The sequence below is a fragment of the Erinaceus europaeus genome, chromosome 1, assembly GCF_950295315.1.
Source record: "Erinaceus europaeus chromosome 1, mEriEur2.1, whole genome shotgun sequence".
Classification (NCBI taxonomy): Eukaryota; Metazoa; Chordata; class Mammalia; order Eulipotyphla; family Erinaceidae; genus Erinaceus; species Erinaceus europaeus.
Window position 1 is genome coordinate 71,023,709 of NC_080162.1, and position 15,114 is coordinate 71,038,822.

General features: G+C 49.0%; 2 protein-coding genes across 3 annotated transcripts in view; one reads left to right on the forward strand and one right to left on the reverse strand.

The window, feature by feature from the left end:
• Positions 1 to 5,063: 5,063 nt before the first annotated feature.
• Positions 5,064 to 7,284, forward strand: GFRA4 (GDNF family receptor alpha 4). 2 transcript variants are annotated; one of them, XM_007539589.3, is made up of 5 exons: positions 5,064 to 5,623; positions 5,835 to 5,929; positions 6,013 to 6,147; positions 6,756 to 6,832; positions 6,973 to 7,284. In XM_007539589.3, exons 1-5 carry the CDS (start codon positions 5,214 to 5,216, stop codon positions 7,051 to 7,053), a joined length of 798 nt encoding a protein of 265 aa, XP_007539651.2. In that variant the 5' UTR covers positions 5,064 to 5,213; the 3' UTR covers positions 7,054 to 7,284. The 2 variants fall into 2 exon arrangements, with proteins under 2 accessions (XP_007539651.2, XP_060043156.1); XM_060187173.1 differs by lacking the exon at positions 6,013 to 6,147.
• A 7,230-nt stretch (positions 7,285 to 14,514) lies between these two features.
• ATRN (attractin) overlaps positions 14,515 to 15,114 on the reverse strand; it is a 131,258-nt gene continuing 130,658 nt past the window's right edge. Inside the window, exon 29 of the mRNA XM_060187179.1 lies at positions 14,515 to 14,819. Coding sequence (XP_060043162.1) covers positions 14,695 to 14,819 — 125 coding nt within the window. The 3' untranslated portion in view covers positions 14,515 to 14,694. The remainder of the gene's footprint in view (positions 14,820 to 15,114) is intronic.

Sequence of the window (15,114 nt, forward strand, 5' to 3'; positions counted from 1 at the left end):
AGCCCCAGGTGGGTCAGGAGTCGGCTCGAGGGAGAACAGGTAGACACCACACTCTGTTGGAGGGTGAATCTGAACTCAATGTTTATTAGACAGGCAAGCGTTTATATACTTTTTTTTAAAGCATTTACATGATATTTTGAAAGCAGGAATCTGGAACAGAAAGTAAAGCATTTCTGATAATTGTGGTTATTTCAAGGGAGTGTCAACCCCTCCGGGAGTAACCTGCAGTGCATTCATGAGTAGGAGCTCTCTGTAAAAAATTAACTTTCTCAATTGTGAAAATCTAACTCCCTCCTTAATCATGGGGGGGAGGCAGCGTAAGCTAAGGCTTTGACTTCTAAGGGGGGCAACATATGATTGAGAAATCTTAAAAGTGTATGTATGTCTTCTATTCCTGATACCTCTTTTGGCTCATTACTTTTTAATATATTTACTAATTTTAATTTATCTACATTAGGGACTCTAGATCTACTGCAGTCTCTGTACCTGGTGCGCTACAAATGTGTCAACTGGGTGTATAATTTATAACGTGTACTGAGAGGAAGCAAACACCAAGGAGGTCTGCTTCTTGCTAATCTTTCTAAAAAAGGGCAAACCATTTCAGGATACATGAATGTCATTAATACTAACTTTTCTGTCACCCTGCATGTAGGCAGTGGTATAGTATAAAGGGTGGTCAGTGGGCTTAGGTAAATATTTGCAGTAAAGATAGGGAGGAAACCACAGTCCACCACCCATGGGGTAAGCTGGTGCCCATTTGGTCGTAACTGTAGGTGCTGGTCTGCAGTAGGACCCTCTGTCTGGTTTTCTAACTTGCTGAACTCTGGGTTTTTCTTCAGTTTCTATTTCTTGAAAACGTAGAGTCATCAGGGACTGTATCCCGGGCTGAGCCTCTGGGAATTAGTGACTGAGTATCCTCGTCATTTGTTATTAATCTATAGACCAGGGGAGCTTATCCCCACCTGTTCCCGCCAAACATAAGACTCATTGTGATCATAAGAATAAGGAATTGTAATCTAAATTTGATCGGCATGCCATGTCCCATTCCCAGAATCATTCTTCCTTGAAGATGTGGTTCCCGGGTGTTGACTTTGCCCTTTGTTTCTGGTTTGATAGGGACGTGGCAGGATAGTCTACATTTTCTACACTGGGCATGTTTTTCATTCTTTGAAAAAGGTACCTAGAGGGGGCCAAGCAGTGGTGCACTTGGTTAAGCATACACAACATAGAGTGCAAGGCCCTGGTCCCCCCTGCAAGGTGAAAGTGAAAACCTTCACGAGTGGTGAAGCAGGGCTGCAGGTCTCTCTCTGTCCCCCTTCCCTCTCAATTTCTCTCTGTTTATATTCAATACAAAGTAAATAAAAATACAATAAAAAGAGAATACCTCCCTTACTAAAAAAGAAAGAAAGAAAAGTATATATCTAGCAAAGGAGACAGAGAGATGCCGCAGCAGCAGTCAGTCGGGCTTCAGAGGGGCAAGGATCAAACCTAGGACCTCATGCATACATGCATACAAGTCTTACTCTCTACCATTGAGCCACCCTGAGGCTGCACTCTCCTCCCCCCCCCCCTTCAATGCACACATACTTCCGTAGAATAATATCCAGAAACTATCTACATCTCCTGAGGTGCATTCTACTCTGTGTCCACATGATGGTGACATAACACTACAATTCGCATGGTTTGTCAGCTTTCCTTCCTAATGGAGGCTGCTGCATATGTCTGACTCAGTACTTCATTTATATTGAAATGCATTAAACCAACTGACTTTGACAATCTTTAGTGCTGTTTTTCATTTCAGAGCTAGAGAGTGGCAGGCAAAATAGGACCACTGACAAGGCAGGCCAGGGATTGAACGCCCCAGGCTCTGGACTGCCTCCCATCAGCCACAGTACTGCTCTGCTCTGCTCTCTTTCTCCCCTCAGAGAGAGGGGAAGAGAGATGGGGAACACAGTGCAAGAACTTGCATAGAAGCTTGAGATGGAACTGAGAAATCATGTTTACAATGTTAAAAATGTATTCTTCTGGGCGATCTCTCAGATTCTGATTCAAAGTGTTACAGGAGGGCTGAGGACATAGCATAATCTCATAAAAATATCACAACGGAGTGGGAGTCAGGCAGTTACACCGCGGGTTAAGCGCATGTGGTGCAAAGTACAAGGACCGATGTAAGGATCCCGGTTTGAGCTCCCGGCTTCCCACCTGCAGGGGAGTCGCTTCACAAGTGGTGAAGCAGGTCTGCAGTTGTCTATCTTTCTCCCTCTCTTGTCTTCCCCTCCTCTCTGCATTTCTCTCTGTCCTATCTAATGACATCAATAACAACAACAATAAGATAATAAGGGCAACAAAAGGGAATAAATATTTTTAAAATATATCATAACAAGGGCTGGGCAGTGGTACACCTGGTTGAGTGCGCACATTACCATGCACAAGGACCTGGGTTTGTGCCCCAGCTCCCTGCCTGAAGGAGGGAAGCTTTATGAGCAATGAAACAGATCTTCAGGTATCTTTCTCTTTTCCCCTCTATTTTCCCCCTCCCCTCTCAAATTCTTTCTGCCCTATTAAGTAAAATAGAAAAAGAAGGAGGGGGAAGAGGAAGAAGAAAGGAAAAATGGCCACCGGGAGGGGGAGGCGTTGATTCATAGTGTCAGCATGGAGGTCCAGCAGTAACCTGTTGTAAATTATCTTAATAAGGGGCTTGGGGGTTGGGGCTGCTTGTGGCGCATAGAAGGAATCACTGCGGGAGCTGGGAACTGGTTTAATCAATATACTGTTTATTAGGGTGAAACAGGTAAAAGGCAAAATAAGCAATTATCATCAAGGGTTAAGCATACGCTAGGTCTATAAAGTCTGAATATGGTTATCAAAGTTTACTCCCATAATATAAACAATTATAAGCTCTGGTAAAGGTTGCTCATGGCTCTAGAGGGCTAGCAGAGTCACACGTGTTCAGTTCCCAGAAATAGCCATGGCGCACCTGACCAGAAGAAGCTTCTGACCAGCAGCAGCAGCAGCCAAAGAGGCTCACGTGCTCAAAGTCCCTTGCTTTTATGCATCCCCTTCTCTGAAGCACCTCCTCACGGTGACATCATTTGTATGCTAATAGTCTCAAACTCCTGCTGGGGTCACCACAGTAACCCTAATGGCAAAACATGAGCACACACACGTGTACACATAAAATCTCATGTCAAAAATTTAGTGAATATTAATTTAAAAGTAATATGGTAAAAAATGAAATCAAGCAATGTTGCTTCACAAAGGTCATACTCTGTCATGGGAGAGGCCAGGTCTCAGGGTCCTCAGCTGACTGGGAGGGAGCAAGCACTGGGGTCCATCAAGTATATTCAGCTCTGTATTTGGTGGCACCAGGATCCACACAGAGGCTCCTCCCCCAGAGAACACAAGTGTCAGCAGGGACACCTGGGTTGTCACTGGCGCTGACTCAGGTTGTGTCTGGAAGGGGCCACCTCTCCCAGTGGGACTCTGCCTCCAGTGGAGACCTCGCCACTGTTCATCATTTGGAATGACCCTCTCTTGGGTACCTGCACTTCTGCTGCTGCTGCTTCTGGGTGAGTGGCAGCTCCTCCCCACCCCAACACATGCACCCACACCCGGCTTCTTTGCTCCCTTCCTGAGGGATGGGCTGGAAAGGTGAGCCAGTGATTCCAACAGAAGCTGAAACTCAGGGAAGGGCACCAGCAAGAATCGTGGGGAATGGGGACACCTGGCAGAACTCTGCACTTCACCCCCCCTTTCACTTCCTCCTGAGTCCTCCCCCCCCCAAGTCCTGTCTTCACATCATTGCCCCAGGAAGGTCCTTCTTTCTATTGCCTCCCCACCCCACCCCCACTTCTCCACCTTCAATCTGGGGACTCCACACTGCACCCTCCTCCTCACTCTCCTGTCCCCCTGCCTGGTTACCCCTTCCCCACCCCAGCATCACAGAGGGATGGATTGGTGTATAGAATGGAACCTGGCAATGGTGTAAGGAGAATTTGAACTGGAGAAGCACTGTTTTGAGAGTGGAGATATGGTATGGGTGCTTCTGGTGGAGGCAGACAGATAAGCCAGTGCGATAGGCAGGTGACACTAGGTATTGCTGTGTGGCAAAGATCTGGGATGGGGTGACTTCGTTGGGAAAGAAGGGCAAAAAACAGTGCCTGCTCTTCTGGGGAGAGGGGAGAGGGGAGTGTAGGGGGTGGTAGGGGAGGCTCAGCCCTCTCTACCCTCCTTTCTCTCATTCCAAGCATCGCCTACCACTTGTAAAGCAGACAGCTCTGAAGTCATAGCAAGATTCCCCATCACTCCACCCACCATATTCCCAAGAGGTGGCCAGTGTCAGAGAGGGCTCCTGAGGGACCCCTGCCTTATTTCTTCCAAAGTGGGGTGGTTAGGGGGGCCAGGATGAGACCCTTCCCTCAGTCTAGAAAGCTTCTCACCCGAGCAGGTGTTCCTCGCTGTTGAGAGTTCCGAGGCACAGGGCAAGTCTGATTATGGTGACCCAGATGCCAGGAAGGACCAGCTCTGAACACCACCACCAACCCCCACCCCGTCCCCCGCAGCTCCTGGCTTGGCTATTAGTCAATGTGACCTGGGCACGTCTGCATGGACCGAGCCTGCTGGTGACGGAGCCTGTACTGTGACAGCTGTGCTCGGTTATTCTGCCCCTGCGGCCCGGGGGGGGGGTCAGCCAACAGCGGGGCAGCCAGTGGGCCCAGTGCCCACAGCCCTAGGAAGCAGGAAGCTGCGGTGCAGAAGGCAACACGGGGCCCCAGAAGTTCAGGGAGGAAGGGGAACCACTAAACCATGGAGCAGCTCAAAGGACCTCCAAGAGAATGGGGGACGTGGGGGTGAAAGGACAGGAAGAAAGGCCAGGCGTCTCCAAGTGCCAGGGAGATGTCCACGGGCCACTGTCCTCGACGCCTTTTCTGCTAAGACCCCACCAGCCAGGTCCCCAGGAGTCGCGCCAGGTGGGGCGCGCCAGGTGGGGCGCGCGAGTGCGGGCTTTGGATGTGCGGGGCAGTTCTGAGAGGGGGGCGATGGCGCCTGGGGGGGGACGGCTCTCCGTTTCTGGGGAAAGCCGTGCCCACTCCGGCGCTCCCCAGCCGTCTCCGACGCACGGCAGGAATCCCCAGAGCCCGCTGTCAACGCCAGTCGGTCAGGCCTTGGGGTTCACCCTGCCAGTCGAGCACCCCCTCTTGCGGGGCCCGGCCATGGGCGCCACCTGCTGGCGGAGCGCAGAGAACTGCAGCCTCTTCCCCCGCACCCTCCCAGCAGGCGCGCCGAGCTCGGCTGGACCCAACCGCTGCGTGGAGGCGGCCGAGGCCTGCACGGCGGACGCGCGCTGCGGGCGGCTGCGCGCCGGGTACGTGGCGCAGTGCCTGGCCCGGGCGGCGGCCGGGGGCTGCACTCGCTCCCGTTGCCGTCGCGCCCTGCGCCGCTTCTTCGAGCGCGCCCCGCCGGCGCTCACACAGGCGCTGCTCTTCTGTCCTTGCGGCGGGCCCGCGTGCGCCGAGCGCCGGCGCCAGACCTTCGTCCCCGCCTGCGCCTTCTCGGGGCCGGGTTCCGCGCCGCCCTCGTGCCTGGAGCCCTTAGCCGCCTGCGAGCACAGCCGCGTCTGCAGGTGCGCGAGGGCGCGGGCGGAGCCTGGACGGGGGCGGAGTCCTGTGCGGGGAGGTCGGAGTCCTGGGCGGGGGCGGGGCCTTGAGGGGAGGGCGGGGCCTGGACCGGGGTGAAGTCCTACGCGGGAGGGCGGGGTCTTGGGGCGGGGCGGGGCCTAGGTAGATGGGCGTGGTTATGGGGCGGGGCTTCAGACCACCTCGCCTTCCCTGCAGGCCCCGCTTGCTGACCTTCCAGGCCTTCTGCGCGCCCGACGGCTGTCCGCCAGATCAGGCCCCCAGCTGCCTACGCGCCTACGCGGGCCTCGTGGGTACGTGTGCGGGGGCGGGGCTGTGAGGGGCGGGGGTCTCAGCCCGGCTTCGCCCGTCACCCTGTCCTCCGGGGTTCCCGCAGGCACCGCTGTCACCCCCAACTACGTGGGCAACGCGAGCGCGCGCGTGGCGCCCTGGTGCGACTGTGGAGCCAGTGGAAACCGGCGGGAGGAGTGCGAGGCCTTCCGCGGGCTCTTCACCAGGAACCACTGTCTGGGTGGGGGCCGCGGGCGACAGGGCGGTGGGCTGGAGCCCCTTGGGGTGGGGGGCAGCTCGCCGTCTGCACCGCTTCGGCTCTGCTGAGGGTCTGGCCCAGACACCGCTAAGGACTCCAGGGGTGTTTAAAGCCGATGCATCTGTGGTGAAGCAGTGCTGCAGGTGTCTCCCTCTGTTTCTCTCTCCCCTATTGATTTCTTTCTTTTTAACCAATAGAAACAAATGTTTAAAAAGGAAGTTGACTTTTCTAGGCTGGTGAAGTAGCTCACTTGGATAGTGTGATGCTTCGCCGTGTGCATATCCCAGGTTTGAGGCCGGTTTCCACTGCATTGGAAGAAGCGTCAATGCTGTGGTCTCTCATTCTCTCTGCCTCTTTAACTCCGCTGTCTTTTTTGTGTCCATCTGTACAGAGAAGTAATTGTCACTCCCCTCTATGAGCGCAGACTACAGGGTTGTCCAGTGCCTCCTGTTCTTCCAGACCCCGTATCCTCCCACCTGCATGGGGCCAGCACACCTGAAATGCCAGGGCCTTCTCCCTTTCTCCTAGAGGAAGTGGACCTGTGCTGGGGTTTCCCCTACTAAGCCTACCCTGGACTTTTCCCTCCATAGATGGAGCCATCCAGGCCTTTGGCAGCAGGTGGCCCCTCAGCCTACAAGGTCAGGATCCTGCACAAAGGCTCGTGCAGGTAAGTGTGGGAACCCTATTTCTTCTCCCACGACCTACTCGGAGTAAGCTAACTGGAGGCATGGGTGCCTGGGGTGGGGTGGAGGCAGAGTGCAGAGCCAAGCTTGTGCCCCTCATTAACACTCTGTTCCTGCCTCCTAGGCATCTTCTACAGATGGGCAGCTGGAGGGCCACTCCCTGCTGTCTGTGCTTCCATTCTTGGTTCTCCAGCACCTGCTCTGAGGCCACAGCACACCTCAGGCAGCAAAGCCAGCTGTCCCTCTCCACCTTCCCCAGGTGAACCCAAAGCCCCTTGCAGCCCTGTGTGCCATTCGAGTTCTGGATCTTTCTTGGGGTCAGGCTGATGCTAGATCCTGCTGAGGTGTGTCCTAGACTAGCTGCTTCCCCCACTCCCCCTTAAGAGCTTCCATTGATGGAACTTCCTCCAATAAATCATGGTCTAAGAATCAAAAATCCCTGCCTTGGCCTCAGCTTCTGGAGAACCTGACAAAGACACAGGGTTAAGCACAGCACACTCCAAAGTGCCAGGTTGGAGCTGTCCTTGACAAAACAGTCACCAGCTCTGAGACTGACTCATACCAAACTCACATGCACTGCCTGTGGCAACTGTCACCCAGCCTCCAGCTTCAGTCAGTACCTTCTGACGGGATCCAAACTTGAATACAGTTCACATTGACTCAGTCATGTACCTGATCAAAGGGGCCTCTGAGATGGCCATTTCCAGGGATTCCAATGATTACCCCTCACCCCAGTGGGTCTGTCCACTGCTCCCTCTGCAGCCAGGCAGGCCCTGCTGGGGAGTAGGTACCAATGTCACCAGCAGTCCTGGAGCCACTATCTCTCCTTCTAGTAGTTTCAGCAGGGCCTTGATGGGCCCAGCATGGGCTAGAAGTGTCTTCCAGGGACTGAGCAGCCGTATGCCTGGTTGAGCACACACCATGCACAAAGACTCAGGTTCAAGCCCCTGTTTGCTGTCACTGTCACAGACACTCTGGGAGACTGGTACTGACTCTGGCATCCCTGTGGCTAGATCTCTGTTAGCTATTGTAAATATTGAGCCACTAGCTGGCAGGTGTCTGGGTTGGGATGGGGGAAGAAAGACAGGTGAAGTCGGCACCTGTGGACTTATTGATGGAAACTTCATGGCTCATGAAAACCCACTCTGTCGTGAAGTGTGCTGTCCAGGTGCAAGGCTGATGTGGAAACTGTTCCATCTTTCCTCCCCCAGCCTCATCACTTGAGTCAAGTGGGGCTAAACTCACAGAACTGGCTCATTTTTTTTTTAACATGAACTGTGGACATTGGTGGGTGAGAATTCCAGAGAATCAGCAGTCAGGGTCTGTGTAGGGCCTCAGAAGATGTGCCCAGCTGGACAGCAGTTTGCCACTAAGCCTGGCATTTGTATGGGGGGGGGCAGAGATGTGATTGCGGTTTTACTGTGTACTGTTCTGTTGGACTTAACGCCACTCCACAACCAAAAAAGCCATCAGTCCAAGACAAAAGACAGAAAGGAAAATTAAGATAAAAATTCACAGGAAAACAAAACAGCTCAAGCTGAGCCTTTGAGGAAGGCTGTTTGATTACGTGCACACATGGGCTGGAGCAGCCAGAACTGGCCCCAGATCCCCGCAGCACAATTTATATGGTTACAGAGGTCAGCTGGTGTGATCCCTGGCTTGTTCTGGGGACACAGACTAAAAGATATCTCTTGCCAGGCAATAAGACAGCTTAGTAAGCCAAAGCTGCAGGGTGCATGTCTGTTCAGATGCAGCCATGCTCAGAGGTGTGGGACTGGAAACTCAGATACCAAGGACTGACATTATCCTTAGTGACAGAATTTTCTGAAACAATGACTAGCTCTAGGTAAAGCTTGGAAAACAATTATTTTGGTCTTCCCTAATGTTGTAAATGGCATCTAACTAAAATTACTTGTCAAGGCAAAAAAAAAAAAATAAAAATAAGGAGTTGATGCAAGGCATTTATTCTTCTGCAAAAGGGCATGCCGCCAACTGTGGCTGTCAGGCAGCAGCGCCCCCTTCAGCCTTCTCCCATCTTTTATATCTGACAGAACTGTCTCCTCCACCCCTGGCTGGGCTTCAGAGCTCACAATCTCCCCGTTGCCTAAATAAGGAAAGGAGGAAGAGAGTCTGAGGGAGTCTGTTGGAGGACTAGCAAGCACCGCAAGGAGCTGACCTAAAGTATACAAAACTGGGGAGTTGGGCGGTAGCGCAGCAGGTTAAGCTCACTTGGCACATCTTTCTCTCCCCCTCCTGTCTCCATTTCTCTCTGTCCTGTCCAACAATGACGACATCAATAACTACAACAACAACAAAAAAGAATACAAAACTACTGGCCACAGGTGGCCATAGACAAGTTTCTAAAAAGAATCTTTGGACTGAACAGTTGTTCTGTTCATGTTCTTTTGAAGAGAAGACCTAACCATCTCTCAAACCATGGTCTTGTTTTGAGGGCAATGCAGACTACAGTGAAGATCCTTAGAAGCTGTACAGGGCTCTCCCAGTACTGAGTCCCACTCTGGGGAAGTGTCAGGTCCCCCATTCTTACACCTTCACTGATTTCAAGGGCTTCCTGTAAGCTTGGTACAGTACTATGAGTCCATTGCTCTTAGAGGCTTTTTTTTTTTTTTTTTGGTCCTATTTTACTTGACAGGATAGAGAGAAATTGAGAGGGAAGGGGAATATTGAGAGGGTGAGAGAAAGACAGACACCTGTAGATCTGCTTAATCACTTGTGAAGATTTCCTCCCTGCAGGTGGGGAGCGGGAGCTCAAACCCAGAAGTTTGCACATGGTAGTATGTGAGCTTAACTGGGTGCACCACTACCTAGCCCCCCTTTTTAGGATTTATGCATGTCATGAGAGACTTAGAGGCCAGAGAGAGCACTACTGCTCTGGCGTATGTAGGGACCAAAACTCAGCACAGGGACCAAACTCAGCACCTCATACATGTAAGTCTGGTGCTCTGCTACTACACCATCTCTTCAGCTGCAAGGCCAGTAGAGACTTATTATTTTTATAAGAGCACTGCTCTGTTATAACTTACGGTGGTGCCAAGGACTTGAACCTGACATCTCTAGTCCTTTGGACATGAAAGTCTGTTGCATCTATCTCCCTGGCCCCAAAACTGTTATTTCTTTTCCTTAAGGTCAAAATTTTCTTAATGACCAAATTGTGAAAAGCGACATAAACTCAGAACACACCCACATTTTTACCAGATCTACTTTTATTTCAGAAGGAAGTTTGTATTATAGTATTTACTTTTTATATACAAGTTCTTCACATTTGTTTAAAATGCAGACCTCCTTTAATTCTTTTGTTCTTGCTTAAATTAGCTGTTATTTTACAATACAAAAAATACCAAAAATTGCAGTCCTAAATGTATGTATAACACCCACAACCCCCAGCAATGAAATAGTTTACAATACTTACTCCATATTTACATGAGTGCAATAGATGCTAAATTATATATATTAACAAACTAAGCTTGAATCCGGACCAAAACAAAACAAAACTGTAAATAACTACAGAATAAAAACATTTCCAGAGTCAGAATTAGTTCAACAAAACAGGCTTCACTAGTGTTTAGAATGTTTTGTGCACAGTTACAGTTACTGAAAGTTGATTCCATTATTGCCTTTTAAAAGAGAAGGTGCCAGTTTTCCTCTCAACTCCAAATTGTTTCCCTGCAGGCAAGGATGTTTATTACTTTAAAGAATTCTGTGAAAATACCTCTTGGCAAGTCATCATGGTGATGTTTATGATCTGAGCTAAGTCAACGTGAGTCGGCATGTGGCCTGAGGAGAGGTCCTCTGGCTTCCTGGGTCAGTCCTCCAGGAAATCACCATCAGGAAAGATTTCCTCCTCCAGTGAGAGGGGCTTCAGGGACTAGGGTTTTTTTTTTGTTTGTTTGTTTTGATTCTAAAGAGCTGCTTTTTCATCTGGTCATTGCTTTAGTATTAGCCATTAGCTTCACTCAGTAAGTGCTAAGTAAATATGTGTTGAGTGAATGGGTGAATTCAGGAAGCGGATCAAAGCTATTCATGAAACACCACCACCAACCAAGGAAGTGAATCATCACTCCCACTCCACCCCACAGAGACTCCATTAAGTCGAAGGTGCAAGATTTGCACTCAAAGGTAAAATGACTTTATTTTAAATTTTTTTTGGAATTGTCTTTATTTGATAGAGCCAGAAATTGAGAGTGAAAGGGGTGATAGGAAGAGAGACAGAGATGATACCTGCAGCACTGCTTCACCACTCATGAAGCTTTCCTCCTTCAAGTGAGGACTGGGGGATTGAACCTGGGTCTTTCTGCACTATAACATGTGTACTCAACCAGGTGCACCACCACCTGGCCCCTGCCATTTTTTTTCCTGATAGTGTTTGCTTTTGAGAGAGGGACAGAAACCATAGCACAGAAGCTTCCTTCAGTGAAGTAGGAGCCAGCATGAACCTGGGTCGCACGCAGGACAAAGCAGTGCACTATACAAGTGCTCTTTTTTTCCCTGCCCCAAATTTTCTGGTGGTCTCTAGAACTGTACCTCAGACTTCTTCTATAGTAATTCAGTATTTTTGTTTTGCTCACAATCCTCTGTTCAGGGCTGCCTTCCCTCTGGGTTAACTGAGAAGATCAAGGACTGCCTTCTCTCTATGTATACCATCTCCATCTTTTAGACGTGACCCTCACAGGGAGGGAGAATTTTCATCCCAAACTGAATAGAGGGAGATGGGGGAGATGGACAGGCCAGGATGTGTGTAGTTCTCCTGGGGAAGTGGGTGCTATTTGTAATTGAATTAACCACCCCAAACCCACCCCCATTTTCAGATAATAAAACTATGGTTTCTAGGAAATGGTTATTAAGAATTTAGATAAAACCAGGGATAATGCAGCCTGGAAAACCCCTACTTGGAAGATGTTATTTTCACAGATAAAGTCTCTGAACTTTGACCTGAGACACTTCTCAGGGCACCCCTGGCCATCCACAGCACCAAGAGGCCACCAGAAAGATGCACAATGTACTCACAGAGCCAGAGACAAGTGCCAGAGCCGTCTCTGCTCCCTTGACGTCCCCCCAATACTGTTTTTTAAATGAACTCACTGCCTGGTGTTCCATATATGTGCTGTATTAAGAGTTACCCAGTTGGAAGCAGAAGCACTTGAATACATCAGTATAGTGGGGATACCTTTTATGGCTGTTACTAACATATCAGGGCTTAGCGAGAGGACTTCTTCAAACCTGGATACCCGGCATATGGCACAAAAACATCTTAGGTGAAACTCAGACACCGTAACATTTAATAAAAATACATTAAGATATTTTTTTTCTGTTTTATATACACTCCGAATGTCTGAACATTCCAGACACTACTGTACAGGTATGTACAAGTGCAATATCAATGTTTTCATGACTTTTAGTTTATGTACAGGCTCTCCCATGACATGCAGGCATTTCTCAGAAGTTCCAGATGGCAACCTCTTGGTGATGGCCCTACGTTGAGTACTTCCTGCTCCTACCACTCTTCTTCCACAGCCTGAGCCTGGAGGAAGCTCTTTGCTACTGGTTGCAAAGGAGGAGCAGGTGGATTCAGCTGTTTCTCCACTGCTGGAACAGAACTAAACTTCACTTGCTTCTTCTTTTAAAAAATAAACATCTTTAATGGAAAAAAAAAAAAAAACCAGGTGACTGGGGGATGTGGTACATATTATTTCAAGGCATAAGACTACCACAGGAAGAGACTTCTTTGGCCAAGGAAACACTGGTCCTTTGAGCAAACAAGGATTTCCTTTGTGTGTATGTGTGGGGGGAGGGGTTACAGGGAGCAGGGAACCCTCTCCTGTGGCCTCCCCTTTTCTCTGCCAAGTGGCTTCATGGTAATTATAGGACCAGAGCCAGTTCCATTGCAGGCTCTCTGAGTACTGTGATTGGGGCAGGTGTTCAAGGAGCTCCTAAGAGGGAGGGGTCATTTTGAGAACCGTCTACAATTTAGCAATGATTTGAAAGAGCAGCTTTTTGAGACATAAGTTTTGAAGTAGAGGTGTTCTGTATATCAGACAGTATTTTATGGTTTGAGTTCCTTGAAAACATCTTTCCAGGCAATTCTTCATGGAAGTGAGGTTAGCTCTGGGGTAGAGATAACACTTCTCTTTAAAAAAAAAAAAAAAGATAATACTCCCTATCTCGGCACTGCATTTGAAGGTGAAATGCGGCTGTTTTTGCTCTTTTGAGTATTTATTTGTCCAAATTCACATACTTGAACATTATATTTGAGAGTTCCTTTCCAGTAGGGGAATGCCAGAGAATCCCAGGCTTAGAAGCAGAAGACTGATCTTGAGCACCATATACAAAACAGCCTGACACCCAGGCAGTGATCTGGGGACAACCAACAGGGACCTCCTTGCTTACAACTGGTCACTTTCCACTTGGCATAGTTCTCCTCCTCATCCACTAGTTCCATGTGCTTTTTATCCTTGTCAGCGTCCACTGCTCTCCTTACAGGCACCACACAGGTCTGGGAAGGACAGGAGAACTGAACTCCTGGGGGACAGTGGGGGGGGGGGCAGACAGCTCCAGGTCTTTCTCTAGGTTCTGGGTAGATTCTGGTAGTTTCTCTCCTGGTATGTGGTTCCACCCGCAGCCAGAGAAATGACCCATGTGCTCAGAATCAGCTATGGAAGCAGAGCCGCTCTTTGCTCCAGGGCTGCCACATGCAGTTACGCTCTCTTCTGCTCAAGGGAGGAGATGCGTAATCTGAGAGATGCCCTGCCTTTGTGGTGCCCTGGCAAGAGGGGCAGAGGATGGAAGCAAACATCAGGTCTAGAGAGATTCAGGGGCTCGGGAGGAGCAGGGAGGTGGGCTGGGACTACAATGTATTTAGTGTCCTTTCTGACAATAATACAGGTTGGAGCCCTTGCAGTTAGGTCATTTCTGCTTTCCTTTTAGCCCCTGTGGCTACTAGATTAAACATTCCGTGGGGTGAGAAAATTCTTTCCTGGCTGATTTTAGAAAATGAGCAGATTGCCAATGATACCTATTTAAACTTTATAAGAATGTAGGAATGCTATTATGTAAAAACATAGGCTTACTAACTTTCCAATTGCTAGATCTATTTAAAGTCTAGGCACTTAGTGTGTTTGTGTGTGTGTGTGAAAGAGAATTTCAAGTGGACTAAGACTAAATTAATCAAGTTTCTATAGAAAACTACCTATTACATCAGTTTACATTCTAAGTAACACTGCTGACCTTGACATTTAAAATAGCCCCTTCTATTTTAGCTTTATATGACTCAAATGAGATGGACCATTATTATTAATGCTCAACTAGAAAAAAGCTACTCCCTGGAAGAGAGGTATCTGCCCAAGTTGTGCAAGAATAAATAGCACATCTTTTAAAAAAGGTAACAGATGAGGACAAGTTAAATCATCTGACTAGTTTTTAAAAGACCATGTTCAAGAACAACTGATGACAAATGTCTACTTGTAAACACTGTATCTCGTGTTTTTGTTCTTCTTTGCACAGCTGAGACAGTCCCAAGAACAGTTGCCACAAGTGAACCTGAGTGTCATTCCTCGCTCTCTCACTGGCTCTATACTGGCCTCCTCCAGCAACAACTGGACCACCCCTGGACCAGTTACTCAATCACTTGTTCCCTATGCAAAAGTAAGAAAGTTAGAATGTGGGAGCATAGATGGGAGAAACCATCAAAGAAAGCTTGTGAACATGCAGATGACTTGGGTGTTTCAAGGGTTTCCAGTCTTTTCTCAGCAACACATTCCCTGCCTGCTCCCTCCCCTGCAGACAGCTCCAGTCTGCCGCACTCGCTCACGGAGAGAGTCCAGGCCTGGCATCAAATGCAGGTCCCAGGCTGCGCAGGGGGCTGTTGCTTCCGGTTTCTCATTGCTCCTGACTTCTCTTTGTACACTATTGGCATCTGCTGAGAAATGTCCACCAAAGCGCTGGCCACTGCAAGACCTTGGGAGAACCCACAGAGGGAGCACATGTTAGGGAGCAGCTTGCTTTTGTTTTTAATAATCACTTAATCAATTACTTTTTTTTTATTTTTATTTTTTTACCAGAGCACCAGTCAGCTCTGGCTTATGGTGGTGTAGGGGATTGAACCTGGGACTTTGGAGCCTCAGGCATGAGAGTCTGTTTGCATAGCCACTATGCTATCTACCACTGCCCACCAGTTACTCTTTACATTCCCACAGTGCAATAAAGAAGTGAAGTACATAAGGAAAAGCCTTACTTTTCCATTCTCTTCTTT

Excerpts from the sequence above, each read along its gene's own strand:
- GFRA4 (XM_007539589.3), top strand. The coding sequence starts at position 5,214 with ATGGGCGCCACCTGCTGGCGGAGCGCAGAGAACTGCAGCCTCTTCCCC. Across the intron at positions 5,930-6,012 it reads CGCCTACGCGGGCCTCGTGG|GCACCGCTGTCACCCCCAAC; the intron begins GTACGTGTGCGG and ends GGGTTCCCGCAG. Across the intron at positions 6,148-6,755 it reads CACCAGGAACCACTGTCTGG|ATGGAGCCATCCAGGCCTTT; the intron begins GTGGGGGCCGCG and ends TTCCCTCCATAG.